The following is a 26585-nucleotide window of genomic DNA, read 5'->3' on the forward strand; positions in this document are numbered from 1 at the left end:
AGTGCACCAACCCAAAAAAACTCCCACCCCCATTCACACTCATTCACACTCATTCACACAAAAGGGTTGTTTCTTTCTGTTATTAATATTCTGGTTCCTACATTATATATCAATACAGTCTGCAAGGGATACAGTCCCTAAGCACACATGATTGTGCGTGCTGCTGGTCCACTAATAGTACTAACCTTTAACAGTTAATTTTACTCATTTTCATTAATTACTAGTTTCTATGTAACTGTTTTTATATTGTTTTACTTTTTTTTTTATTCAAGAAAATGTTTTTAATGTATTTATCTTATTTTATTAATTTTTAAAAAAAGGACCTTATCTTCACCATACCTGGTTGTCCAAATTAGGCATAATAATGTGTTAATTCCACGACTGTATATATCGGTATCGGTTGATATCGGTATCGGTAATTAAGAGTTGGACAATATTGGATATCGGCAAAAAGCCATTATCAAAGCAACAACAGAACTATTGTTATTAAACTGCAGTATGTATTAATACAGCTGACGAGTTCATTGTAAACAATGCTGACCAATGGTGCTGACCACTCATAACACTTCAAATGCAGCTACTGCCATCTTGGGGATGTAATACAAACTATATCAGCAGACTGCCGACAGCTGCAGTTAATAATGCCAACAATTTGACCCCAGCGGTTATTTGCTTTTGTATACATGCGTTAAAGGGGTTGTTTGCATACATACTGTACATATACATTCACTGTACAAACATACATATACACATACTGTACATATACATTCACTGTACAAACACACATATACACATACTGTACATATACACATTCTGTACATATACATTCACTGTACAAGCACACATATACACATACTGTACATATACAAGCACATATGCATACATACACTCATGCACATCATCACGTTTCATCAAACGTATATCAACGTTGTTGCCCTAGGGTAAACTGGGTATAACACATGGCACAATGACAAAGCTTAACCTATTGTTACTATAACAATCTACAAGGTTAATATAGGTGACTTCTCTTTCTTCTCCTACATTTGTCTGCTTTCTTTTGTATTTCAAGTTATCATTTCATATATGTATTGTTGCATTTGAACAACTGTATTGTTGATAATAGAGGTAATTATTGTTATTATTCATTATCAATAGTGCTATTTCTATTGGTATTTGTATTGCTCCATGTGTAGTGTAATAATGCTCATTGTCATTTCTGTATTATTAATATTTATTTCACTAACTGCTTCTTTGCTATCACTTTTACCATCATATTTGTACATATCCTATTTGCTGATGTTGTTCTATTGTTGTTGTTGTTGTTATTGTCGTGTTTGCTGTTGTTGTTGTTGTCGTCTCTCTGTCTTATCCCCCTCTTGTCCTCACAATTTCCCCCTCTGTCTTCCTTTTTTTCTCTCTCCATCCCCTCCTGCTCCGGCCCGGCTGCAGCAAATAATAATATAAATACATTTGATAAAGTCAAATACAAATAAGGCAACAAGAGAAGTATCCCACACTTCTCTTTTGTCAAGTAAATCTGTATAGCCAATATGGGCATCTACATCAACTATATGATTTGCCTAAAAAAGCTGGACAGTACAAAAAAAAAATTATGGTACACGTTATGGACCAAAATGTTTAAGACACACCTTGATCATGGGTCGGCAACCCACGGCTTTTATAGCCACATGCCGTTCTATAGCCTCCTTGTTGTTTGCTTTTACCATTCTTAAAGGCCTACTGAAACCCACTACTACCGACCACGCAGTCTGATAGTTTATATATCAATGATGAAATCTTAACATTGCAACACATGCCAATACGGCCGGGTTAACTTATAAAGTGCAATTTTAAATTTCCCGGGAAATATCCGTCTGAAAACGTCTCGGTATGATGACGTTTGCGCGTGACGTCACGGATTGTAGCGGACATTTTGGAACAGCACGGTGGCCAGCTTAAGTCGTCTGTTTTCTTTGCAAAATTCCACAGTATTCTGGACATCTGTGTTGGTGAATCTTTTGCAATTTGTTTAATGAACAATGAAGACAGCAAAGAAGAAAGCTGTAGGTGGGATCGGTGTATTAGCGGCTGGCTACAGCAACACAACCAGGAGGACTTTGAGTTGGATAGCAGACATGCTATCCGACGCTAGCCGCAGACCGCACCGATGATCTTGGTGAAGTCCTCCGTGGTGCCGTCGATCGCTGGAATGCAGGTGAGCACGGGTCGTGATGAGCAGATGAGGGCTGGCGTAGGTGGAGAGCTAATGTTTTTAGCATAGCTCTGTCGAGGTCCCATAGCTAAGTTAGCTTCAATGGCGTCGTTAGCAACAGCATTGCTAGGCTTCGCCAGGCTGGACAGCATTAACCGTGTGGTTACAGGTCCAGGGTTTGGTTCGGTGTCTCCTGATAGTAGAAGTAATAGTAGTATTGTTGATCTTCTGTCTATCCTTCCAGTCAGGGGTTTATTTCTTCTGTTTCTATCTGCAGTTAAGCACGATGCTATCACGTTAGCTCCGTGGCTAAAATGTTTCGCCGATGTATTGTCGTGGAGATAAAGGTCACTGTGAATGTCCATTTCACGTTCTCGACTCTCATTTTCAAGAGGATATAGTATCCGAGGTGGTTTAAAATACAAATCCGTGATCCACAATAGAAAAAGGAGAAAGTGTGGAATCCAATGAGCCCTTGTACCTAAGTTATGGTCAGAGCAAAAAAAGATACATCCTGGTGTCCTGTACTGCACTCTAATCCTTCACTCTCACTTTCCTCATCCACAAATCTTTCATCCTCGCTCAAATTAATGGGGTAATCGTCGCTTTCTCGGTCCGAATCGCTCTCGCTGCTGGTGGTCATGATTGTAAACAATGTGCAGATGTGAGGCGCTCCACAACCTGTGACGTCACGTTACTTCCGGTACAGGCAAGGCTTTTTTATCAGCGACCAAGAGTTGCGAACTTTATCGTTGATGTTCTCTACTAAATCCTTTCAGCAAAAATATGGCAATATCGCGAAATGATCAAGTATGACACATAGAATGGACTTGCTATCCCCGTTTAAATAAGAAAATTTCATTTCAGTAGGCCTTTAAAAGAGCTCTATACATTACCAACTGTCTGTGAGGCCGTGAATGTGTACAGTCTTAATATCTGACGGGTGATTGGATGAACGCAAGGAAGGCAAAAATTAAATAAATGAGCAGGAGCCAGTGTTGGATGTCGGCTTCTTGAGTATGCAACCTCTGCAGTATGCTAACCCATAAAACCCATCCACATTTCTAGAGGAAAATAGTTAACTTTTGCATGGAGAGATTCCTGTGCCGTTACTGCCAACGACACTTGCTTACCCGTGTGTTTGATATGTGGCGAAGAACTAGAAAACTAAAAAATCTACGCATGCACATTGCACTTTTATTGTTGTTCTTTTCTGTTAAGAGTAAAACTTTTAAAAGTTCATAAGCTGTGTTATATTTATAGACTGCAGACTGCTTGTGGAAAAGAAGGATGAAAGACTCATTTGATCGTAAATGTTGCCAACCCCTGGGCAAGAGCTTCTTGGGTACCCCTTAAATTTGAATAATCCCCCTTACCAAGAAATTGTAGGCACATTTTAGCTTCCAGCAGTGTGGTAACAAACCCTTTTTTTGTTTCAACATTACTATGAGTGTACAAGGCCAATAAAGGCATGCTTTGATGAGTTTGGTGGTGAAAAGCTCTTCGGCAACACGTTGAAAAAAAAAAAGGACTACAACTGAGATTGTGAGTCATTTTCTTCCTTGATGGCTTACAGCCGGTGTGATGGCCTTTTGTCCCGATACTCGTGCACATCAGGCCCTATTCTTTCGTTTGAGCTAATTTGTTTTTTCCGCGTTCGAAGTTACGCATGTTTTTCTGTTGAAAAGCTCTATGGAGATGATGATTTCTTTTTCCAGCATGATCTGGCACCTGCCCACAGTGCCAAAACCACCAGTAACTGGTGTACTGACCATGGCATTACTGTCCTCGATTGGCCTGCCAACTCCCCTGACCTGAACCCCATAGAGAATTTGTGGGGTATTGTGAAGAAGAAGCTGAAAGACACCAGACCCAATAATGCAAATGAGCTAAAGGCCGCTATTGAAGCATCCTGGGCATGCATAACACCTCAGCAATGCCACAGGCTGATTGCCTCCATGCCACGCCGCATTGGTGCAGTAATCCGTGCAAAAGGATTCCCAACCGAACACTGAGTGTATTAATTGACATTTTCAAATGTTTGATTTTGTTTTCATGTTATAAATCTTTATTTTTTACTTGGTCTGAGGAAATATTCAAATTTTTTGAGATGGGATTTTTGAGTTTTCTTAAGCTGTATGCCATAATCAGCAATATTAAAATAATAAAAGGCTTGCAATATTCAGTTGATGTATAATGAATCCAGAATGTATGACATTTTCATGTTTTTAGTTGCATTACAGAAAATAAATGACTTTATCACAATATTCTAATTTTCTAAAACAGTCCTGTATACCAGTGGTCCCCAACCTTTTTGTAGCTGGGGACCGGTCAACGCTTGAAAATTTTTTTGTTTTTTCTTTTTTTTTTCCATAAAGAAATACAATCATGTGTGCTTACGGACTGTATCCCTGCAGACTGTATTGATCTATATTGATATATAATGAATATACTGTGTTTTTTATGTTGATTTAAAGGCCTACTGAAATTATTTTTTTTTATTTAAACGGGGATAGCAGATCTATTCTATGTGTCATACTTGATCATTTCGCGATATTGCCATATTTTTGCTGAAAGGATTTAGTATAGAACAACGACGATAAAGATTGCAACTTTTGGTATGTGATAAAAAAAGGCTTGCCCCTACCGGAAGTAGCGTGACGTAGTCAGTTGAACATATACGCAAAGTTCCCTATTGTTTACAATGATGGCCGCATGAAGTGAGAGAGATTCGGACCGAGAAAGCGACAATTTCCCCATTAATTTGAGCGAGGATGAAAGATTTGTGGATGAGTAAAGTGCAAGTGAAGGACTAGTGGGGAGTTGAAGCTATTCAGATAGGGAAGATGCTGTGAGAGCCGGGGGTGACTTGATATTCAGCTGGGAATGACTACAACAGTAAATAAACACAAGACATATATATACTCTATTAGCCACAACACAACCAGGCTTATATTTAATATGCCACAAATTAATCCTGCATAAAAACACCTGCGTGTTTGTTATGCTAGCTCCTAGCTCCTCTGCTAGCTCCTAGCTCCATAGAACACGCCAATACAATTCAAACACCTGATCAACACACACAATCACTCAGCCCAAAAGACCGTTCACCTAACCCAAGGTTCATAAAGCTTATATATTTTTAAAAAGTTACGTACGTGACGCGCACATACGGTCAAGCTATCAAATGTTTAGCAGCCAAGGCTGCATACTCACGGTACCTGATATTCAGCTGGGAATGACTACAACAGTAAATAAACACAAGACATATATATACTCTTATTAGCCACAACACAACCAGGCTTATATTTAATATGCCACAAATTAATCTTGCATAAAAACACCTGCGTGTTTGTTATGCTAGCTCCTAGCTCCTATGCTAGCTCCTAGCTCCATAGAACACGCCAATACAATTCAAACACCTGATCAACACACACAATCACTCAGCCCAAAAGACTGTTCACCTAACCCAAGGTTCATAAAGCTTATATATTTTAAAAAAGTTACGTACATACGCAAAAAAAAGTTGCGCACATACGGTCAAGCGATCAAATGTTTAGAAGCCAAAGCTGCATACTCACAGTAGCACGTCTGCGTCTTTGTCATCCAAATCAAAGTAATCCTGGTAAGAGTCTGTGTTGTCCCAGTTCTCTACAGGCGTCTGTGTATCGAAGTCAAAAGTCCTCCTGGTTAGAGTCTCTGTTATCCGAGTTCTTCCATCTTGACTGCATCTTTCGGGAATGTAAACAAAGAAGCGCCGGCTGTGTACTGTTGTTGCTGACTACGTTCGAAAAATACGTCCATTTCGCACCGACAACTTTCTTCTTTGCTTGCTCAGCTTCCTTCTCCATAATGCAATGAACATGATTGCAACAGATTCACGAACACAGATGTCCAGAATACTGTGGAATTATGAAATGAAAACAGAGCTTTTTCGTATTGGCTTCAATGTGGAAGGCATACCCGTGTTCCCCGGGCTACGTCACGCGCATACGTCATCCTCAGAGGCGTTTCGAACCGGAAGTTTAGCGGCAAATTTAAAATGTCACTTTATAAGTTAACCCGGCCGTATTGGCATGTGTTATAATGTTAAGATTTCATCATTGATATATAAACTATCAGACTGCGTGGTCGGTAGTAGTGGGTTTCAGTAGGCCTTTAATTTAAAAAAAAAATATATATAAATATATATATTTTTTATTTCTTGCGCGGCCCGGTACCAATACCGGGCCGCGGTGGGGACCACTGCTGTATACAGACGCAAAATTCCTAGTCACGTCCGTTGTGTCCTTGGGCAAGACACTTCACCCTTTGCCTCTGATGGCTGCTGGTTAGCGCCTTGCATGGCAGCTCCCGCCATCAGTGTGTGAATGTGTGTGTGAATGGGTGAATGTGGAAATACTGTCAAAGCGCTTTGAGTACCTTGAAGGTAGAAAAGCGCTGTACAAGTATAACCCATTTATCATTTATAAGTTGGCAGGTTGTGTAAATGGTAAAAAAAAAAAACAGAATACAATGATTTGCAAATCCTTTTCAACCTATATTCAATTGAATAGACTGCAAAGACAAGATACTTAACGTTCGAACTGGAACTTTGTTATTTTTTGCAAATATTAGCTCATTTGGAATTTGATGCATGCAACATGTTTCATAAAAGCTGGCACAAGTGGCAAAAAAGTCTGAGAAAGTTCAGGAATGCTCAAACACTTATTTGGACAATCCCACAGTTGAACGGGCTAATTGGGAACAGGTGGGTGCCATGATTGGGTATAAAAGCAGCTTCCATGAAATGCTCAGTCCTTCACAAACAAGGATGGGGCGAGGGTCACCACTTTGTCAACAAATGCGTGAGCAAATTGTCGAATAGTTTAAGAACAACATTTCTCAACGAGCTATTGCAAGGAATTTAGGGATTTCACATCTACTAATATCATCAAAAGGTTCAGAGAATCTGGAGAAATCACTGCACGTAACATTGAATGCCCGTGACCTTCGATTCCTCAGGCGGTACTGTATCAAAAAAGGACATAAAGGATATCACCACATGCGCTCAGGAACACTTCAGAAAACCACTGTCAGTAACTACAGTTTGTCGCTACATCTGTAAGTGCAAGTTAAAACTCTACTATGCAAAGTGAAAGACATCTAAGATGGACTGATGCAAAGTGGAAAAGTGTTCTGTGGTCTGATGAGTCCACATTTGGAATTGTTTTTGGAAACTGTGGAGGTCGTGTCCTCCGGACCAAAGAGGAAAAGAACCATCCGGATTGTTCTCGGTGCAAAGTTGAAAAGCCAGCATCTGTGATGGTATGGGGGTGTATTAGTGCCCAAGACATGGGTAACTTACACATCTGTGAAGGCACCATTAATGCTGAAAGGTACATACAGGTTTTGGAGCAACATATGTTGCCATCCAAGCAACGTTATCATGGACGCCCCTGCTTATTTCAGCAAGACAATGCCAAGCCATGTGGTACAACAGCGTGGCTTCATAGTAAAAGAGTGCGGGTACTAGACTGGCCTGCCTGTAGTCCAGACCTGTCTCCCATTGAAAATGTGTGGCACATTATGAAGCGTAAAATACGACAACGGAGACCCCCGGACTGTTGAACAACTGAAACTGTACATCAAGCAAGAATGGGAAAGAATTCCACTTCAAAAATTGGTCTCCTCAGTTCCCAAACGTTAACTGAGTGTTGTTAAAAGAAAAGGCCATGTAACACAGTGGTAAAAATGCCCCTGTGCCAACTTTTTTGTAATGTGTTGCTGCCATTAAATTCTAACTTAATGATTATTTGCACACAAAAAAATAAGTTTCTCATTTCAAACATTAAATATCTTGTCTTTGCAGTCTATTCAATTAAATATAAATTGAAAAGGATTTGGAAATCATTGTATTCTGTTTTTATTTACGAATTACACAACATGCCAACTTCACTGGTTTTGGGTTGTGTATGTATTTGCTATTACAGTAAATAGTCATAGTTCAGTAATGACGGTCCGGATGAAATTGTTACGTTCGTTAGTACCAGAATGTCCAATTACGATTAATTGTATACACATGATGTGCAGTTAGATTTTTGATAGTTAATACAGAGTGGCATTATGGTCATTTTATCCTCATCTCAATGGATGTTTGCAGGTGTCTCAATTGAAGCGATCAGAAAAGATTTGATGGTTAGTTTAGGGTATATTTTCAAAGAGGGAAATAAATACAACTCTGATACTAACCGGCCAAGTATAAATGGAAATTACAGACATTTACTGTAAAATAACTCACACCTGGCTCAGCAAACTGCAGCCGACTTCTTGCACTCTCCTGTGGTGAACAAGATATAATATATATATTTACTGAATTGGAATGAATTATATTTATAAAGCGCTTTTCTCTAGTGACTCAAAGCGCTTTACATAGTGAACCCTGGAACCCTCAAGTTGCTGGCACGGCCGCTCTCCCATACAAAAATAAATAGCCCAGCCCCCGGCCAAATTTTTTTTAAAGCAATGTGGCCCCTGAGTCAAAAGGTTTGGGGGCCACTTGTATAGAAAGTGGTTTGATGGCGCTATGTGAATTTCATAACTCTGTGAGTCATATTTACAAGGTTTAGACTAGAGCACAGGTGTCAAATTCAAGGCCTGGGGACCAGATCTGGGCAGCCACATAATGTTATATAGCCTGGAAAAGCCTGAAAATAATGTACATCAATAAAGTATTTGATCTTTCTTACTAAATGTTTTTTTAATTGTATTTTAAAACATACAAATGCATGAACTGCATGCAATTGTATATATTTTTAACCTAAATATTATTTAGTATGTGTGTGTATTAAGTACAGGGTATGTATGTATGTATCATGTAATGAACATATGTATGAAAATAAAATGCATAGGCAATTGTGTCATAATATCATGAAATGATTATAAATACAGTACAGGCCAAAAGTTTGGACACACCTTATTTCAATGCGTTTTCTTTATTTTCATGACTATTTACATTGTAGATTGTCACTAAAGGCATCAAAACTATGACACCTGTGAAGTGAAAACCCTTCCAGGTGACTACAGTCAGGTTTGTCACTGACAGTTTAGTTAGGTTTTGTCTTTTCCTCTGTTTGTTTTTATTTCCTGTCAGCGCTCTTATTTTGGTTCAGTTTACTACTTGTCTCCCTGAGCGCTGTTTCCCCTCAGCTGCGGCTGATTGGCCACACCTGGTGTCAATCAGCCAGCTGCTATTTAGACCTGCTTTGCCCTCCAGTCAGTGCTGAAGTATTGTCATTGTCGTTGTCTCTACTACCTGTATGCTGAATCCAGATAGCTGTTAGACGTTTCCTGTATGCTGTGAGCTGCCTTCTAGTTCCTCGTTTCCTGTTTTCCTGGTATCGTGTTTCCAGTCTCCTAGTTCCTGGTTTGTGTTTTACCTTTATTTTGGACATTAATGTATGTTTTCCTGCACCAAGCCTATATATATATATATATATATAAACTGAACCAAAATAAGAGTGCTGACAGGAAATAAAAACAAACATAACTAAACTGTCAGTGACAAACCTGACAGTAGTCACCTGAAAGGGTTTTCATTTCACAGGTGTCAGTTTTGATGCCTTCAGTGACAATCTACAATGTAAATAGTCATGAAAATAAAGAAAACGCATTGAAATAACGTGTGTCCAAACTTTTGGCCTGTACTATATATATATATATAGTACAGGCCAAAAGTTTGGACACACCTTCTCATTCATGACTATTTACATTGTAGATTGTACTATATATATAGTACAGGCCATATATATATTTATATGTATATATATATAAATACTGCAAGAGGGCACCCAAAACTGTGATATGGCTCTTAATGAAAACAATTTAGTATCAAAAATATGCATTTGTGGGGGGGTTTTCAGTGCATTCACAGTTTAATGATATGTATGGCAGGTCCTGAAACGTAATCCTAAGGAATAGTGTATTTTATTTTAGCTACACAAGTGGGTCAAAACATAAGCACCAATAAAAATATCTAAATATAAACTAATATAGGCTAACTAATATATAAACATATATCTAATAATGGATTGGCTTATATTGTGCTTTTCTAGACTGTCAAAGTGCTTTACAGTGACAACTGAGAACCCTTCATTCATTCATTCCACGTTTACACATTGATAGTGGGAAGCTATTTTTTATAGCCATAGTTGCCCTGGAGTGAACTGACGGAAACGTGGCTGCCCATTTGCGCCTACGGCCTCTCCGACCCCCACCAAATTAATTCACATTAATACACCGGTGTGAGCTGCACTGGGAACAAGGTGGGCGAAGTGTCTTGCAGAAGGATAGGATGGCAGAAGCAGGATTCGAACCAGGAACCCTCAAGTGCTGGACAGCCGCTCTGACATCCGAGCCACACTGTCTACATTAATATATTCATATATGGATGGATAACAGTATACCATAGTTTTTAAATCAGTACCTCTCTGCTTTATAAATAAAGTTGATTTGATTTGATTTGATAGAGTCAATGATAACAGAACATTAAAATGTTTGATACAGCTCATGTATTGGTCCATACTAGGCTGTACTGACTTCCATCCATCCATCCATTTTCTACCGCTTGTCCCTTATGGGATCGCGGGGGGTGCTGGAGCTTATCCCAGCTGCACACAGGCGGAAGGCGGGGTACACCCTGGACAAGTCGCTACCTCATCGCAGGGCCAACACAGACTTATAATGGTGTATCTTACACACTCAAACTATCATCACGATCAAAGGTCTTTTTTTTTATTTTTACATTGTATCTCTCAGCTATGTTAAACCCCAGAGACACCTGAAGCTTGCATAAGCAGATGAGGCCGAGATCCAGGGTCTGACTCTTCCAGGTGGTTGGAGCCCTGCATGACACAGCTGAGCCACTGGTAATGCTTTATTCCAAACATATGCCCGATCTCATGCGTCATCGTCTGGAGAGGAGAAATCGTTATATTTGTGCTTTGGAATGAATAAGAGGAAGAGCGTGTTATAGGTTGGGGTTTTTTTGGACAACCTTGCAGGATCAGAGCAAGAGACTACTGTGGATGGGAAGAGTGTGATGTCCATCAGAGGTTGCTTTGGTTTGTTCTGCAACATTCCTGCATGACCTAAGGCAGACCTGGGCATTCTGCGGCCCGCGGGCCACATCCGGCCCTTTGTGCGTCCCTGTCCGGCCCGCGTGAGGCCAATTATAAATTACAAAATAAATTTTAAAAAGTATCTATGTCGAGTGTGCAATACAACGGTGCTGCTTTTGTTTTGAAAATCGTTATTTGTATTACTTCCGTGTGGACGTATGCGTGTGCGTGATTGTGAGCGAATGTGAACAGCTGCAATCGCAAATTACAAAATAAAGTTGAAAAAACATCTATGTCGTGCGCGCAATACAACTGTGCTGCTTTTATTTTGAAAAGTATTATTTATGGGCGTGTGTCCGCGTGTAACCTGCGAGTGAAGGTGCACATGCAGCGACAAGTGATGCACGCTTTACACCCGAGACGCTAAAAAGAGAAAAGTTGATGAGGAATGGCGTGTTTCCAACAAGACATGGATTGCCAAGCAACGTTCCCTCTAAGGTGCGCGCCTGCGCAATTGTGCACTGCTCAAGCGTCCGCTGCGCGCAGCAAATATATGCCGCGCACCAAATCAAATCCCATCTGAATTCTAAACAAAATAAACATATTTATTCTATGTAATTTTGCAATGCAACTTTGAGTGACAGTGACAACAAGCGGCCCTAACGGTGTTCGTCAACACCGTTCAATTGAACACCGTTCAATTATTGTAACGTCTATCGAGATGCTTCGAGGACAGGAATAATATATCCATCACTTTATTGAGCAAAACTGTTTATATTCGGACATAACCACACCAAAAACATGAATAAAACACTTCTATCTGGAAAAACTAGTCATTTTCTGCCGTACAAACCAGGCCAAAAGCAACTTGTCATCTGTCACCAACACGCATACCACTAAGCCACTGGTGCGTTTATGGCCACACAAAAAGTCGGACAACTCAAACACCACACAAAGTTACACTATGACTCCTCAGTCATATGTGTGCTTATTTTACTGTCATTTATTATTAATGTTAATTTATTTATATTAGTCATGGAATGCTGTTACACACACTATGTTGAAGTATTACTATTATTATTAATTATTATTATTATTATTATTTATCTTACGGTATATATCAAAAATAATATTGAGCAAAATTTAATTGAAATATTGTGGATGTGGCCCTCAAGCAGTGCTCGGGTTGCTCATGCGGCCCCCGGTAAAAATTAATTGCCCACCCCTGACCTAAGGTGTAGATTAGAAGTTGTCATCATACATGGCAAAACTGAAAACACCAATTCCTGCAATTATCAGTGAAGTTGAAATTTGGCGCCATCAAGTGGTATTACAAGCACATTACACAAATGTGCATGCCAGGCTAACGTGAGACAACACACTGTGCATAGGCGTGAATGTTTGTTTATTATGCTTGGCTGGTAACCAGTCCAGGGCGTACCCAGATGATCCCCTTGTAACTATAATGAGGACAAGGACAAGATAAATAGTGGACTGATGGCTGGAAAATGCATGTGTGCCTAATGTTGTGACATTAGAAATGGAACTTATGGCAATGGAGCTGGATGAGAAGTTGTTCCTTTCAAAGAACCATTCAAAAGAATGGCTCGTTATTATAGTTTTGTTTGTTTGTTTTATCAAGGAAACAATCACTGGTAACAATTGCAGTTGCGCCTCGCTACATTGTGCTTTTGATTGATTGATTGATTGAGACTTTTATTAGTAGGTTGCACAGTGAAGTACATATTCCGTACAATTGACCACTAAATGGTAACACCCGAATAAGTTTTTCAACTTGTTTAAGTCGGGGTCCACTTAAATTGATTCATGATACAGATATATACTATCATATATACTATCATCATAATACAGTCATCACACAAGATAATCACATTGAATTATTTACATTATTTACAATCAGGAGTGTGGAGGGGGGGTGGGGTGGGGGGGTGGGGGGGTAGTGGACACAGAGAGAGAGAGAGAGAGATCAGAAGGCATAAGAAAAAGAATCTGCATTTGATTGTTTACATTTGATTATTAGCAATCCGGGTAGGGTGTTAGTTTAGGGTTGTAGCTGCCTGGAGGTGAACTTTTATAGCGGTTTTGAAGGAGGATAGAGATGCCCTTTCTTTTATACCTGTTGGGAGCGCATTCCACATTGATGTGGCATAGAAAGAGAATGAGTTAAGACCTTTGTTAGTTCGGAATCTGGGTTTAACGTGGTTAGTGGAGCACCCCCTGGTGTTGTGGTTATGGCGGTCATTTACGTTAAGGAAGTAGTTTGACTTGTACTTCGGTATCAGGGAGGTGTAGCGGATTTTATAGACTAGGCTCAGTGCAAGTTGTTTAACTCTGTCCTTCACCTTGAGCCAGCCCACTTTAGAGAAGTGGGTAGGAGTGAGGTGGGATCTGGGGTGGAGGTCTAGAAGTAACCTGACTAGCTTGTTCTGAGATGTTTGGAGTTTAGATTTGAGGGTTTTGGAGGTGCTAGGGTACCAGGAGGTGCATGCGTAATCGAAAAAAATAAATATTGCGGCTTCACCACATCGCAGATTTTTTTGGATTTATAGTTTTTAAAATCATATTCGTTATTTTTCAGCTCGCACCTTAATATGAAAATGTAATGTTAGGGCAGCCCGCGAGTTTTATATGAATGGCGCTTGACAGCGTCATACTTGCCAACCCTCCCGATTTTTCCGGGAGACCCCCGAATTTCAGGTTAATCATTCTCTCGAATGTCTGCCGATTTTCACCCAAACAACAATATTAAGGGCGTGCCGTGAAACTCACAAGCTCACAACTACAAATCGGTTCTCATTGATCACTTAAAAGAGCCATTCATAAGCAAACATCCTATATTTCTAAACTACCTCCAAGAGGGATTTTAAGCAACGTAAGCAATGTATGACTTAGCAAAACCTTACCCTTATTAAGAGAAGCGTCTCCAAAGACAAAATTCCAGGAGTCTTCAGGGTAGAGGTCCATCATTGTGATTCCAACGATACAGAATGCATCCTCTGGTTTTCTGTTCCATAAAAATAGCAGGTTGTCACCTACAGGAGGAACTAGCAACAACTGTTACAGTCAAATCTATGTAGATTTTGTATAGTCAACTAAATTGTTTTGGGCCTCACATTTCCAGAAAGCGAAGGGCTTCTCCCGCCACTGTTAGTCTTATTTTGTTTATTCCGAGGAACCAGCGTCCTCTACAATTTTTGTTTGACATGTGTCTGTTTATTCTGTCAAAAGTTACAGGAGCGCTCTGCTGTTTTTAGGGACTTTCTTCAAAAAAGATAGTCAAAGATCATCTCCATGACAGCAATTTTCAGAATCAGTTGCAAAAATGTGAGTCTCTCACAATTTTTTTAACTGAACATGCGTGCCACTAGTTGAATAGCCCAAATGATGAAAAAGAGAAGACCCAAAATGGAACGTTGGGGAACACTACTAGTAAGTTTAAAAAAGTTGAACAAATGACTACTGCATTCAAAATAAACATCTGTTACATAAAGCACATTACAAAAAGATATTGTGCAACTGCCAAAAAGGAGGGGACTTAAGGGGGAACTGCACTTTTTTATTTTATTTTGCCTATCGTTCACAGTCATTATGGAAGACATGACAACGAATGGATTTTTTTGGTATGCATTCTAACTCTTAAATAAACGTAAATAAAAGTCCGCTTACAACGGAGCCAATAGAAAGTACTGTATTCTGCCCATAAAACCCAATAAAAAAAACAAATACTCCATTTACATTTTGTGACTTAATTATTAACCAAGTATTAGTGATATTGTTATTATAAGCGCTAACGCAGACAAACTATTTATAGCGGTGCCGTGATCACTACCGAGGGTGCCTGGTTGACAATATCGACTGGTCAGCTGCTTTCTTGCTTTCCTGCTCGTGGAAGGTTATTGTAGATCATAAATCTTGCCTCTCACCTGGATAGAAGGAGGAAGATGTAATCTGACAAGTTAATACACTTTGGCGGCCAATTTAGACCCAGCAACAACAACAAAAGCGAACGTCGTGATGCATTTGTTAAATTAATGCTTTGCATATTCTTAGAATGATCAAAATACATAAATATTAAATATTATGAATGTGCCCATTACTACAATACATATATACTTACAGCATGTATATAAAACCTTAAAGGAGGTATTTGGATGTTCTTTTAAATGCTTTATAGGCAGAATAGAGCAGCTCCCAGGCTCCATTGTAAGCAGACATTTGATCACATGTATTTAGTATTTACAAGGCATGAAAAAAAAGACAAATACCGGTATATATATTCTTTATTTACATAAGGATTGTCAACTGTAAATGATTGACAACATTAAAAAAAAAGTGCAGTTCCCCTTTACAGGCGTCCTTTCAGAACAACTGAGTTATGTTAATCACAAGTTTGCTGGCACACAATTTGTTTGCTGGCAAGGTAAAATGTCAATGCAAAGATCTGCTAATGTGTTTACAGTGGGCTTATTCCTCTATTCAACAGGAGCACTCTATTGTTTTTAGAAATGTGCTTCCAAAATATTTGTCTCCAAAGTTTTGAACTGAACTCGTAGGTCAGTATGGTGTCCTTTCCGGGCCAGATATAGCCCCCTGTCCGCCCGTTGAATAGGGCGTATTTAGATGTTATGATGCGTGGGTTCCCTCCGGGTACTCCGGCTTCCTCCCACCTCCAAAGACATGCACCTGGGGATAGGTTGATTGGCAACACTAAAATGGTCCCTAGTGTGTGAATGTGAGTGTGAATGTTGTCTATCTGTGTTGTCCCTGTGATGAGGTGACGACTTGTCCAGGGTGTACACCGCCTTCCGCCCGAATGCAGCTGAGATAGGCTCCAGCACCCCCCGCGACTCCGAAAAGGACAAGCGGTAGAAAATGGATGGATGGATAGCTATACAGTATACCCAATTACCAATGAGCAGCTGAAGGTTGTGTGTGCTGCGGTTAATCCTGAAAGAGCAGACTGTTTGAGCAACAGAGACGGCTGGTAACAAACGGACAGGCAGCTCATAGAAGAAAGCTTGGCAGTGTTCTCTCAGCCATTCTACATACTGCTCTGTTTGGGCTCCCGCGTCACCAAAGGAACCTACTAAAAAACACTATGCTCAGTTTAGGGATGACAAATACTGAGCTGTGTGTAAAAACAGCAACTGTATACATGTGGTAGCCTTTTGTGTTATTTATATTTTTGTAATTCGGCATATATTAAGTTAAATTGATTATTGGTTGTTTGATGAATACTTGGGCCTACTGTGCTACTTCACTTTGGTGAATACTTCAGTGAAAACAACTAACCTATGGTCTGAATATAAATAGTACCGCAGCTTGCATTGGGGGTCTTCCAGCGAGGGTCTCAGAGGAATCTCTCAAAAGTCTTGAAGCTCCTCTGGGTGAGAGGGGATCCAGTCTGAGTCTAACTGTAATGGGCTGGAAATGAGAACCAGGCTGCCCTGGGTGGATTCCTTCTTCAAAAAGATGTTTTTCTTCATCACTTTACTTGCTGTAAAGCTTTACTAAATCCTTACAAGTCGAGAACAAAGGCTGCTTGAAGAGTCTCCACAGACTGGTTTATTATCTTCATCTATCATCAACAAAGACATGGACTACAGGGACGAGGTGAAACATCTGGTTGACTGGTGCAGAACCAACAACCTGGTCCTGAACATCGACAAGACCAAGTTGATCATCGTCGACTTCAGGAGGCACCAGTCCAGCCACACTCCACTCTTCATCAACAGAGATTGTAAGCAGCACCAAGTTTGTGGGGGTGCAGATAACTGACAATATGACCTGGTCCCTACACACCGGAGCTCTTGTAAAAAGAGCTCACCAACGCATGCACTTTTTGCGTCGGATGAAAAGAGCACAGCTCCCTCCCCCCATCCTCACCACATTCTACAGAGTCACTATAGAGCAGAGGTGTGGACTCGAGTCACATGACTTGGACTCGAGTCAGACTCGTGTCATGAATTTGATGACTTTAGACTCGACTTGACAAAATGTAAAGAGACTTGCAACTCGACTTGGACTTTAACATCAATGACTTGTGACTTCACTTGGACTTGAGCCTTTTGACTTGACATGACTTGCTACTTTCCCCAAAACCCAACGATTAAAAAGTTATTCGGGAGCGCTCCATATCTTCCAAAGTGTACGTGTGTGTGTCTGTCAGGGAGCGTTTTGATTGATTGATTGAGACTTTTATTAGTAGGTTGCACAGTGAAGTACATATTCCGTACAATTGACCACTAAATGGTAACATCTGAATAAGTTTTTCAACTTGTTTAAGTCGGGGTCCACTTAAATTGATTCATGATACAGATATATACTATCAGATATATACTATCATCATAATACAGTCATCACACAAGATAATCACATTGAATTATTTACATTATTTACAATCAGGGGTGTGGAGGGGGGCGGGGGGGGGGTGGCCTAGGATATGGACAGCAAGTAGTGGACATAGAGAGAGAGAGAGAGAGAGAGAGAGATCAGAAGGCATAAGAAAAAGTATCTGCATTTGATTGTTTACATTTGATTATTAGCAATCCGGGGAGGGTGTTAGTTTAGGGTTGTAGCTGCCTGGAGGTGAACTTTTATTGCGGTTTTGAAGGAGGATAGAGATGCCCTTTCTTTTATACCTATTGGGAGCACATTCCACATTGATGTGGCATAGAAAGAGAATGAGTTAAGACCTTTGTTAGTTCGGAATCTGGGTTTAACGTGGTTAGTGGAGCTCCCCCTGGTGTTGTGGTTATGGCGGTCATTTACGTTAAGGAAGTAGTTTGACATGTACTTCGGTATCAGGGAGGTGTAGTGGATTTTATAGACTAGGCTCAGTGCAAGTTGTTTAACTCTGTCCTTCACCTTGAGCCAGCCCACTTTGGAGAAGTGGGTAGGAGTGAGGTGGGATCTGGGGTGGAGGTCTAGAAGTAACCTGACTAGCTTGTTCTGGGATGTTTGGAGTTTAGATTTGAGGGTTTTGGAGGTGCTAGGGTACCAGGAGGTGCATGCGTAATCGAAAAAGGGTTGAACGAGAGTTCCCGCCAGAATCCTCATGGTGCTTTTGTTGACCAGAGAGGAGATTCTGTAGAGAAATCTCGTTCGTTGGTTAACCTTTTTGATTACCTTGGTTGCCATTTTATCACAGGAAAGGTTAGCCTCTAGAATGGAACCTAGGTAGGTGACCTCATCTTTCCTGGTGATAACAATGTCACCCACTTTTATAGTGAAGTCATTGACTTTCTTAAGGTTGATGTGGGACCCAAACAGGATGGATTCCGTTTTACCCAAGTGTATGGATAGCTTGTTGTCAGCGAGCCAGGTGCAAGTTCTACGGAGCTCAGCACTGAGGATTTTCTCAACCTGTGACTTGTCCTTGTCGGATACCAGCAGGGCAGAGTCATCCGCAAACAAAAACAATTCACAGTCGCATGCCGATGACAAGTCGTTTATGTATATTAGGAACAGTAAAGGTCCCAATATACTGCCTTGGGGGACTCCACAGCTCACCGAGAGGGGGGGGGGGGGACACGGTGCCGTTTACCTCTACCACCTGCTCCCCTCCCCTCCAAGTGAGATAGCATCCAGCTCCATGAGGTTTTGTTAAATCCGATTGCTCTGAGCTTATCCAACAGTATAGCGTGGTTAACGGTGTCAAAGGCCTTCTGAAGGTCCAGCATGACCATGCCGCAGTATTTGCCCGCGTCCACCTCATGTTTCATGTGGTCGGTCAGATAGAGAAGGCATGTGTCAGTGGAGTGGTTAGTTCTGAAGCCGGATTGGAATTTGTACATGAGTTTATTAGTGGCAAGGTAACTATCGACCTGTTCATAAACTATTTTCTCCATTATTTTCGAAATGGAACTGAGAATAGAAACAGGTCGGTAGTTGCCAGGTTCCAATTTGCTTCCTTTTTTAAAGAGGGGAGTTACTCTTGCTATCTTAAAATCTTTTGGTACTTGGCCTTGTGTAATTGATAGGTTTATTATGTGCGTGATGATCGGGGCTATGATGGAGGCAGAGTCCCTGAGGAATCTGGAGGGAATATTATCAAGGCCGGTGGCCTTGTTTGGGTGGAGCGCGCTCAATTTTTTAAACACCTCATCAGCTGTGACCATTTCTAATTTGAAATCATCGTTGGATACTCCTAGCTTTCTGTAGAAGGCTTTAATGTGTTCTACACCAAAGCGACCAGAGTGGTGGGACAGCTTGTTGACAAGAGTTGCGGCTATGCTGGTGAAAAAAGTGTTAATTCTGCTAGCTACCTCCATTTTGTCTGCGTGCGCTCGTCAGCGTGTGTGTCTGTCAGTACAATAGCCAATCAAATTAGATCCATGTTGTTTTCGTCCCACGACATTCATCCAATAAAATTGCAGAACAACCAACAAAGAATAGTTCTCAAACCACGCGCCAGTGAGGAAAAATGACGCCAAAGAGTTTCGTTCGGGTATTAAAACTACGACTTGGTCAACAAAAAACGAATTGCAAAAACTTCCAACTTCATTCGACATTTGAAGATGCACAAAGAAGGGTAAGTTTGAATGTAAGCTAACGTTTATTGGCTAAGTAACGTAACTTTTATTTGCTGTGTAGTTAAATCAGTGAGGCTGTAAACTCACTGCTAACGTTATAACCATAGACATCTTATAAGCAGAGGCAGCATCAACTGCTACTGCCTACTGCCGCTGACGAGACGTGGGGGCGCCATCTTGGAGTGGTGATGCGCTCCACTCAGTGCAACTCATTTGGCAGGAGCAATGAACTGTCAGCGCATTTAATTCATCTTACCTCCCTGAATACCACTGATTTTCACATGTTTTTTTGTCATACGTGTAGCTATGATAAAGGACACATGTTTTGGCGTGTTTTATTATTCATAGTTTGCTTAACAGTAATAGAATATACTTATATGCCCTAAGTGACCAGACGTCCGAGATTAAAACTGGGAATATAATCCCAGAGAAGGGGAAAAAACGGTCAGCTATTTTTAAGTTCAAGAAACAATATGATTAGGTTGTATAAACATGCATATATTCTACATACACAATGTATGAATACATTAGATATCTATATATCTGAGGGACCTATAGACTGTATCTCTGTTGCTGCAGCACCAGATAGTTTATTCTGTCTTGACACTTTGTATTGATATTTTGTATTACATTCTTCCCTTAAATGATCATGTTTACAGTGATTGTTTTGTATGTATTTTTTATGTATGTCGCTTTGGATAAAAGCGTCTGCCAAATACTTTAACATAAACATATATAAACACCTGAAAGTCTTTATATCAGCTAAAACCACCAATTTGTTTCACTGGATTCAAAATAAAACCAAATTATGTTTTACCCAACAATGTTAGTATTTGAATATTGTTACTTGAAGACGTATTCCTGGTTACAATTAGGGCTGCAACAACTAATCGAATTAATCGACTAAATCGATTAAAATCCATCCATTTTCTACTGCTTTTCCCTTTTTTGGGGTCGCGGGGGGTGCTGGAGCCTATCTCAGCTGCATTCGGGCGGAAGGCGGGGTACACCCTGGACGAATCGCCACCTCATCATAGGGCCAACACAGATAGACAGACAACATTTACACTCACATTCACACACTAGGGCCAATTTAGTGTTGCCAATCAACCTATCCCCAGGTGCATGTCTTTGGAGATGGGAGGAAGCCGGAGTACCCGGAGGGAACCCATGCAGTCACAGGGAGAACATGCAAACTCCACACAGAAAGATCCTGAGCCCGGGATTGAACTCAGGACTACTCAGGACCTTCGTATTGTGAGGCACATGCACTAACCCCTGTTCCATCGTGCTGCCGATTAAAATCGATTATAAAAATAGTTGGCGATTAATTTAGTCATCGATTCGTTGGATCTATGCTATGCGCATGCGCAGAGGCTTTTTTTATTATTTTTTATTATTATTTTTATTTATTTTTTATTTTTATAAACCTTTATTTATAAACTGCAACATGTACACACAGCTGAGAAACAATAATCAAAATAAGTATTGTGCCAGTATGCTGTTTTTTTTTCCAATAAAATACTGGAAAGGATACTGTAATGGCAATCTTCACCTTCAAATGTTCCAATTTATTGTCATTACTCAACAGGTTTGAGGGAGTGATCCTACGCAGTAGCAAACATTGTATATGAAGTGAGGTCCAGTCAGAAATACAGTTTATGCATATTTATTAACGAACTTGCAGGGTGAATGAAACATACCAGGAATTATTGCAGTGATATTGTGTTATATGTTCTCCTGCCTGTTGCTGTCTGCTGTTGTCTGCTGCTGGTAAGAACGGTTTGTGCTCCCACACCTGAGTCCTTCCTCGTTTGGCTCACCTGTGCTCCTACATATGCCTTCCCCCCTGCACTGCTCAACCCAAAAAGCCCGCCACCTAGTGACAAAAGAAAGTAATGCCAACACAAAAATAAGGATGCCTTAAATGGCTCCTACACACCGGCCCCTAATTGTTTACACTGTAACAATTACTTGAAAGGGAGCCATTCAAATTCACTTTTACACGATTCTTCTTCTCAGTTTTTTTTCGTTTTTTTTCATAATTTCAAAATAAAAATATGTTGGCATTTATAGTTCATTAATCTTGAATCTTCATTAATCTTCAATTTCAGTCTTTTGGAGGAGACATATCTTGGTTATTGGTCTTTCCAGTATGCTGTTTTTGGTCTTTAGTCGAACTGTGCGTATAAGACCTTTTGCATCAGGAATAGTTTCCAGTATTCTCCCCAGTAACCAGGATCCTCCTGGGGCAGTGGAATCGACCACCACCACAATGTCACCAGGGGCAAAACTTCTCTTGGCTCTGGTCCATCGCTGACGTTCTTGGATTAAAGGTAAGTATTCTTTTGTCCATCGTTTCCAAAAGAGATCTGCCATGTATTGTACGTGTTTCCATCTACGTTTGATGTACAGATCCTCCTTTACAAAGAGTCCAGGTGGCAATATTGGATTGGTTTTTAGCAAAAGAAGATGGTTTGGGGTCAGCGCTTCCAGGTCCATGGGGTCATCAGAGGATTTGGTTATGGGTCGGTCATTTAAGATTGCTTCAACCTCACACATTAAAGTTTGCAATCCTTCATCATCAAGTACTTGTTGATGAAGAACAGAGCGCAATACACTCCGTATCATGCGGATTAGTCGTTCCCATACACCACCGTGATGGGACGCTGCAGGGGGATTAAACCTCCACTTTATACCTTGCTGTAGCATAGCTTTCTGGATTTTATCCTGATTCTTTAATTCTTTTTCGGCTCCTACAAAGTTTGTACCATTGTCCGATCTCAGAGATGAAACTTGACCTCTACGACAGACGAATCTCCTTAATGCATGGATACATGAGTCTGTGTCAAGTGTATGTGCAACTTCCAGGTGTACTGCCCTGCTTGCCATGCAGGTGAAAATTACACCATACCTTTTAACAAGACTTCGTCCTCTTTTGATTTCTATAGGACCGAAGTAGTCCACTTCTACATTCGTGAATGGAGGTTTGTCTGGTTGGATTCTTTCCAAAGGTAAGTCTGACATTTTTTACTCTCCGACTTTACTCCTCTGTCGTTTGCACACAATACAGTCATTTATGACTTTTCTTGCAGCAGAATTGGCTTTGATGATCCAATATTTTTTGCGGAGACAAGACAGCATGTAATTTCTTCCTGCATGTCCGAGTTGCTTATGGATGTGGCATAATAGTAGTGTGGATATGTGGAGGTCCTTAGAGAGAATAATCGGATGTTTGATTTCTTCAGGCATTGCTAGCCTATTCAGGCGACCACCTACTCTGAGAAGTCCATCCTCTAGCACTGGATCCAATTTGTACAAATGACTGTTTCTTTTGACATTTTTCTCAGTCTGTAGAACAGACATTTCCCCTTGAAATCTTTCACTTTGACTGAATGAGATGACTGCATTCTCTGCTTGGATTAGATCTTGGGGAGATAAGCACTGTCCATGAAGTGTGGCTTTAAATACTTGCATCTCCTCTTCAATCTTCTTCTTTAATTTGACAGGATCATGTTCAACACTACTCACAGCACTTTGAACTTCTTTTCTTTTCCTAGTCAGTTGCAAGAGTGCGGTCTTTACTTTTAAAAGCCAGGCTATTGCAATCTTCAGTCTCATCCAGGATGAGAAGTAGTGGATGAAATAGTTAGTTGGGTTCAAGTGACTTTTGACAATGGCATTTACTGTGATGCCAGGTTTGATCTCTGGATCATCAACAGAGATTTTGGATTCAACTTGCAAGATTGGCCATTCTTGGCTTGCTTTCCAGAGAAAATCTGGTCCTCTTATCCAATTTTTGTAGCCTAGGAAGCGATCTGCTGTCAGCCCTCTTGATGCTGCATCTGCAGGGTTTTCCTTTGTGCTCACGTATCTCCATTGTGATATGTCGGTAGCATCCCTTACAAAAGAGACTCTGTTTGCTACAAATGTTTTAAAGCGATTGGTTTCGTTGCTTATGTATTTAAGCACGGTTGTGCTATCCGTCCAGAAAAATGATTTCTCCAGCTTTAACTGTAGATCCTTTCGCAGCATTGTGTCAACTTTGACAGCGAGGACAGCTGCAGCCAGCTCCATTCTGGGAATTGTCATTTGTTTTAATGGTGCCACTCTTGATTTTCCTATGATGAATGCAACATGCACTTCTTTGTTTTTGTTTTCCAGTCTTAGATATGAGACGGTTCCGTAGCCACTCTTACTGGCATCTGAAAAGTGATGCAGCTGTGAGTGTGTGATTTGACCAAAGTGTGTAGGCTTCATGCCCCGGTCAACTTTAAACTCCTTCATTTTGCTGAGATCTGCTAGCCATCCTGTCCACTGTTGAGAGAAAATGTGTGGTATGGTTTCATCCCATTCAAGCTTTTCCTCGCAGAGCTCCTGCATAATCATTTTGGCTGGCAGAGTAAATGGTCCTAGAAATCCTAAAGGGTCGTATACAGAGCTGACCACAGACAAAATGCCACGTCTAGTGTGTGGTCTTTCTGGTACAACAACTGTGAACTTGAACACATCAGTTTCCACACACCAGTGTAGTCCTAGGGCTCTTTCCATTGGTAGATTGTAATTGTCCAAATCCAACTCCTTGATTTCTTTAGCCCTGTGCTCTTGTGGAATAGATGTTAATACAGCACGGCTGTTGCTGATCCATTTGGACAGAGTAAACCCACCCATTTGGCAGAGAGCAGTCAGATCTTTTACTAATTGTACTGCTTCTTGTTCTGTGGGAATCGAACGTAAACAGTCATCTACATAAAAGTTACGGCGTACTGTGTCCGTCACCTCAGGTGGAAAATGAGCTTGGTTGTCTTCAGCAGTTTTCCTCAAAGCGAAATTTGCACAACTTGGTGATGACACAGCTCCAAATAGATGTACCTTCATCCTATATTCAGTCAGATCTTGCTGCATATCACCGTCAGGCCACCATAAGAATCTCAGGTAGTCAACATGCTTATCAGACACCTTAACCTGATGGAACATGGCTTTAATGTCTGCCATCAAGGCAACCGGTTCTTGTCTGAATCTGATGAGGACTCCGATAAGTGAGTTGGTAAGATCAGGACCCTGAAGTAGTTCACAGTTCAGTGATGTTCCTTTAAAGACTGCACCACAGTCAAAAACAACTCTTAATGTTCCTTTTTTTGAGTGGTGCACACCATTATGTGGAATATACCAGAGTCTTCCATCTTTTCTATTCAGCTGGTCTGCTGGTACCAATTCAGCATAGCCACTGTCAATCATATCTGTGAGGAAAGATGTATATTCTTTATGGAACTTTTCATTTTTGTTGAACTTGCGTTTCAGGCTCTGGATGCGTTGCTCTGCAATACAACAGTTGTTTGGCATGATAGGATCTTCTTCTTTAAAAGGTAAGTTTAAACAGTAATGTTCATCTTTAATCTTTGCAGAGTGACTCACAATATCAAGAAACTTTTTCTCTTCTCTTGACATTTCCTCTGTTTCCTTACTGGATCTTTCACTGAAATCTTGGTTGTACTGTTTGACTAATAACTCCTCCAGGTTTAGAATATATATTCTATTGACATCAGCAACAGGGCAGCCATTATGCCTGCTGGTGTCATCTCCTTTTAAAGGACCATAAATGACCCATCCCAATAGGGTCCTCACTGCGTATGGCCCGTCCTCCTGGCTATTGACCACCTCCCAGGGTTCCAGTACCTTAGAGGCATTCGTGCCAATGAGGAGGTCGATGTCAGAGTCAATTTCAGGTAATGTGATATGATTTAGATATGGCCAGTGTTTGAAATCCTGCTGTTTTGGAATATTGTGTGGTGAAACTGGCATGGTTTTGTGTGTAAATACATCAGGCAATTGAATAAAGTCATTCGTATTTATCCTGGCTATTTCCAGTCCAGTGATGTGGTAGCTGGTTTCGGGTTTCACTTGATTCATGGTTTTGAGAAGGATGTTTGATCTTTGTCCTGTAATGTTCAGTCTTTGCACCAGTTTTTCTGTGCAGAATGTGGAGGTGCTTCCATGATCCAAAAATGCATATGTTTGTAACGCTGTGTCTCCCTTGTTGCTTTTAACTTGTACAGGTACAATGGAGTAGATGGAGGGGTCATCCCCGGCCCCAATATGACCACAAGTATGCTTGGGAGGTGGGACAACAGTATTGGTTCCAATTGATTTGGTTTGTGTTTGTTCTGTCTGTTCAATGTGGAGTATTTGTGGATGTTGTTGTTTACAGATTTCACATAATAGACGATTTCTGCAGTCTCGACTTAAATGTCCTATTTTCAGACAGCCAAAACAGACTCCTTTTTCCTTTAAGAAGTCTATTTTTTCTTTGTGCTTCTTCCTCTTGAATTGTGGACAGCACTCCAGTGTGTGACCACTCTTCTTACAGAACAGACAACTGTGAGATTTGACAATCACATTCCTTTTTCCTTCATTTGACTCCACAGTTTTTATGGGTATTAATGTTGTTGCAAAGCTGCTTCTTGGACTTGACTTTACCCTTGGCTTAGGGATGGATGAGGGTTTGACAGTTGATTGCTTAGTGTCCTGAATGTTACCAAACAGTGGATCAGAGAGTATTTTGACCTGTTTTTCAATAAAGTTCACAAGGTCTGGGAAAATGGCACGATGGCCTTGCTTCTCCTGTAGGTCACAGGCCTTGTTCCTCCACTGCTCTCTGAGCTTGTATGGAAGCTTTAGGATGATGGTCCTCATATTAGAAACAACATTCATTTCTTCCAT

The 26585-nt window shown here is 40.6% G+C and overlaps 1 protein-coding gene across 1 annotated transcript; it reads right to left on the minus strand.

The window, feature by feature from the left end:
- Window positions 1-10294: 10294 nt before the first annotated feature.
- Window positions 10295-26585, minus strand: LOC133656104 (uncharacterized). Its single transcript, XM_062056932.1, is given in 10 exon segments — window positions 10295-11163; window positions 11247-11340; window positions 14235-14363; window positions 16241-16414; window positions 16624-16699; window positions 16701-16740; window positions 16742-16755; window positions 24738-24926; window positions 25077-25183; window positions 26402-26585. Coding segments are annotated over 10 exon segments (1014 nt in total). The 3' UTR covers window positions 10295-11156.

This window comes from Entelurus aequoreus, linkage group LG08 (genome assembly GCF_033978785.1).
Source record: "Entelurus aequoreus isolate RoL-2023_Sb linkage group LG08, RoL_Eaeq_v1.1, whole genome shotgun sequence".
Taxonomy (NCBI): Eukaryota; Metazoa; Chordata; class Actinopteri; order Syngnathiformes; family Syngnathidae; genus Entelurus; species Entelurus aequoreus.